Source organism: Nannochloropsis gaditana (genome assembly GCF_000240725.1).
Source record: "Nannochloropsis gaditana CCMP526 unplaced genomic scaffold scaffold403, whole genome shotgun sequence".
NCBI classification, from domain to species: Eukaryota; class Eustigmatophyceae; order Eustigmatales; family Monodopsidaceae; genus Microchloropsis; species Microchloropsis gaditana.
Window position 1 is genome coordinate 14564 of NW_005803550.1, and position 3457 is coordinate 18020.

A 3457-nucleotide genomic window follows, 5' to 3' on the forward strand; every position below is an offset into this window, starting at 1 on the left:
CCATGCCCTCCCTCTTTCCCTCGCTCCCTACCCCCGCCACCTGCATCACGCTCTTGACCGTGTCAAACGGCAAAGCCACCGTCCAGAAGGCCACTCCTGCCCCCGATCCCGCCAAAAGGAGCCCCCCCACCCCGAGCTTCTCCTCTCCCGCCTCCCTTTTCCCTCCCCTCAGGCCCTTGGTCGATTTCTTCCACGCCAGCAACCCGTCCTTCCCCGCCGCGAACGCCAAAAACCAGGCCCCCACGCCGGGCCCATCCCTGCAGAGGGTGGGGAGCAAGCCGTTCCACAGCCCCCGGAACCCCCCTCCTCTCCATGCCTGCCCCACGCAGTCCCGGGGGCCTGAATACACCCCGTGGGACACAACCAGTCGGTTGCGAACCAGTTCCACCGGAGTCACGACCAGGGCGTTCACTCCCCCCGAAAGGGCGCCGCACAGAAAGATCTCCGGGTAGCTTAGGCATGGCGGCGAGAGGTTGGAGGAGGGAGGGCGGGGGCGTTTCTTAGTGCGGGCAAGGAGAAGCTGTTGAGCCGTGGAGTTGGTTCCGAAAATGATGCTGCCAGGGGGGAAGATGGGAAGTACAGGGAAAATAGGATGGTGCGAGAGAGGAGTGAGTCCTTCTTGGATTTTTTTCTCTTGGTCACATCGTGGCACCGTGCGAGAGTCTCAATCTCTCCGTGAGTTGGTTTTTCTCGAGATAGGTTTGGAGCGGAGATGTGTGGTACAAAAAGGTCGAACGAGTGGACGATCTCAGCATGTGCCTCGTGGGAAAAGAAAGAATGAAAAAGGCTGGTGGCTTAAGCACATATTGGGGGACACAACCACGGGTCCATGGAGAGATTCATATAGACATACGCGATCGCTCAAAGAGGGCGGGGAGGTTACACCCTGTCTCGGAATAAGTATCGTATCTACTCACGCTTTGTAGACAGCCTGTGCTGCCAGCGGGGCACTCAAACCTTTATAGAAGCCCTGCATTCCTTCTGCCCGCCAAATACGGCGGAGGCATTCGCGGGCCGTGAGAGTCTCTTGCGTGGTCTGCAGCTCTGTCCTCAGGACATCGATGGGATGGCAAACTAGCGTTGAAACAAATGCAGCAATCGAGCCCGCAAGCACCTGCTTCCGGGCATTGATGGTACGGGATTCTCTCTCGACATGGTGTGGAGAAAGTTGACCGAGCTCAGGAGGAGATCTTTTCGTGACTGTCGACTTCGTAAGAGGAGCGGGAGACGAGGGCGCTAATCGATAATTGTCCATCGAGTTGCGGCACACAGCACGCCGACAAGAAACAACGAATTAACTGTGAAGGGTGACGATGGCTTTCTTTCCTTCTCATCTAGGCTCCCTGGATGGGGTGCGCATCATGCAAGGAAGGTGAGTTGTATTTTTGGGTCGTGCGTGAGAACGGACGGTAGAGGAGATTGAAGCTGACTGGCGATACGAGCAGCATCGCTGTCCCCCCTGAAAAACAACAAAAGAGTGCACAAGCCCCCAAATACAACGTCAAATACTGAGTTTGAGACATCATCTACTACGTAGAGGGAGATCTGATGAATGAGAAACATTACAGAGATGAGGCAGGGATGAAAAAGATGTACGTGTCGACAATTCGGTCGTCATCGATCTTCCACGTCGCCTTGACCACGTCAAGCAAAGTGAATTTTGACCCATACCGTTCATTGACTGACAGCGCATTGACACTACAGGTATTGTTTCGAAAATTGCCGCTGATGGTGGCTACTGCAGCAGCCTCATATATGGGAGGCAACAGAAGCAGCCACCGTCTACTGCTATTATTCCCACCGTGTTCTCAAGCAGGGAATCAGCTGATACGGTTGCGCTGGCTTAGATTTGTCGTATTGTTGTCGTTCATCGCTTCTCAATGTCCTTCTTGGGCATGTCATGCGGTATCTAGCGGGACACCAGCAATGACACAGCGTCCCTTGGCGTTCGGTGTACCCTCCCGCCACCCCTCATCCTCATTCCCGTCGGGCTCGGTAAACCCACAGCGTCGTCTTCTGCGGTTTGCAACCAAGCTAGAGGACGGTTCGAAAGAGAAGATAGACCTCTTGCCAGATAGGCCACGGATCATCGTTGTGGGCGGCGGTCCTGCAGGATTCATGGCTGCCATCGAGGCCGGGGAGTGCCTAATGCGACATCAACACCCACGGCCGCAAACTCCTCAAACCCCCTCTCCCACATGCCAAGTCCTCCTTTTGGAAGGCTCTCATCAACTCCTCCACAAGGTGCGGATCAGTGGGGGCGGTCGCTGCAACGTCATGCACGACGCGTCAAAAGCCGTTGTCGAACTGGTGGCAGCCTACCCCCGGGGGGAACGCGAGCTTCTGGGCCCCTTGACCTCTGTGTTCGGGCCTGCCCAGGCATTGACCTGGTTCGAATCACGGGGCGTGAGGTTGAAAACGGAGGCGGACGGCCGCATGTTCCCCACGACGGATTCCTCCGAGGCGATCGTCGCCTGCCTGAGAGACGGGGCCAGAGAAGCCGGGGTGGAGGTGAGGGTCGATTGGAAAGTCGTGGATATCCAGGTCCAGCCTGTCGAGGGGACTCGGGCAGTGGGAGACAGGGACGAGATCCAGAGCAATGGCAAGGGGGGGCGTAGCGTGCTGGTGGTGACTGCGGTGGGGACTCGCGGGCCCACGCGGACATTGACCTGCGAGGCCTTGGTCCTCGCCACGGGCTCGAGCAGGCACGGCCACGCCCTCGCTCGCCGCATGGGCCACAGCATCGTGGACCCCATCCCTTCCTTGTTCACGCTGGAGCTGGCGGACCGACGGACGCGAACCCCGTCGCCGCTCCAGGGCCTGGAAGGGATCAGTCTCCCCTGTGTGGAAGTTACCTTAACTGGGGGGGCACCCGGGCAGGGGGCCAACGATGAAGACCCGAAAGCCAAGGGCCGGCAGTGGAAAGCGTGGTTGAAGCAAGCGGGTATCAGGGGGATGGGGAAGGGAGCTGTCATGGAGAGCAGCAGCAGCAATGTCCTATCATCCACTCCAACCACCCTCAGCCCTCTCGCCCAACGCGGGCCGCTGGTCATCACGCACACCGGGCTTTCTGGTCCTGCCATCCTCCGCCTCTCCGCCTTCGCTGCCCGTCTCCTTGCTCTCCTCGACTACCAGGCCTCCTTTCGCATCGACTGGCTCCCCGAATTCGCATACCCGGACGTTGTCCAACGCCTGCAGCGGGCGCAGACGGCGAATGCTCGGAAGCACGTGGGCACCTATTGTCCTCTACTGACGACAACGGCAGCGGGTGAGACGATTCGAGAGCCGCGCTTGCCACGTCGGCTCTGGGCTCGGCTCGTGGCGGATGCGCTGGAGGTGGGGAAGGAGGGATGGAGGGAGGGAGGGAAGGAGGGAGGGAAAGAAGGGGGGCCAACATGGGGCTCTTTGTCGCCCAAGTCGCTGGGGGCCTTGGCGGACACGTTGAAAGGAAGCGTAT

At 58.9% G+C, this 3457-nt stretch overlaps 1 protein-coding gene across 1 annotated transcript; it reads right to left on the reverse strand.

The window, feature by feature from the left end:
* Positions 1–31: 31 nt before the first annotated feature.
* Positions 32–1272, reverse strand: NGA_0360510 (uncharacterized protein; the record flags this gene model as incomplete). The annotated part of the gene is made up of 2 exons (XM_005854736.1): positions 918–1272; positions 32–554 (listed from the first exon to the last, which is right to left on the reverse strand). Coding segments are annotated over exons 1-2 (861 nt in total), but the record flags the coding sequence as incomplete, so codon positions are not given.
* Between the last annotated feature and the right edge of the window lie 2185 nt (positions 1273–3457).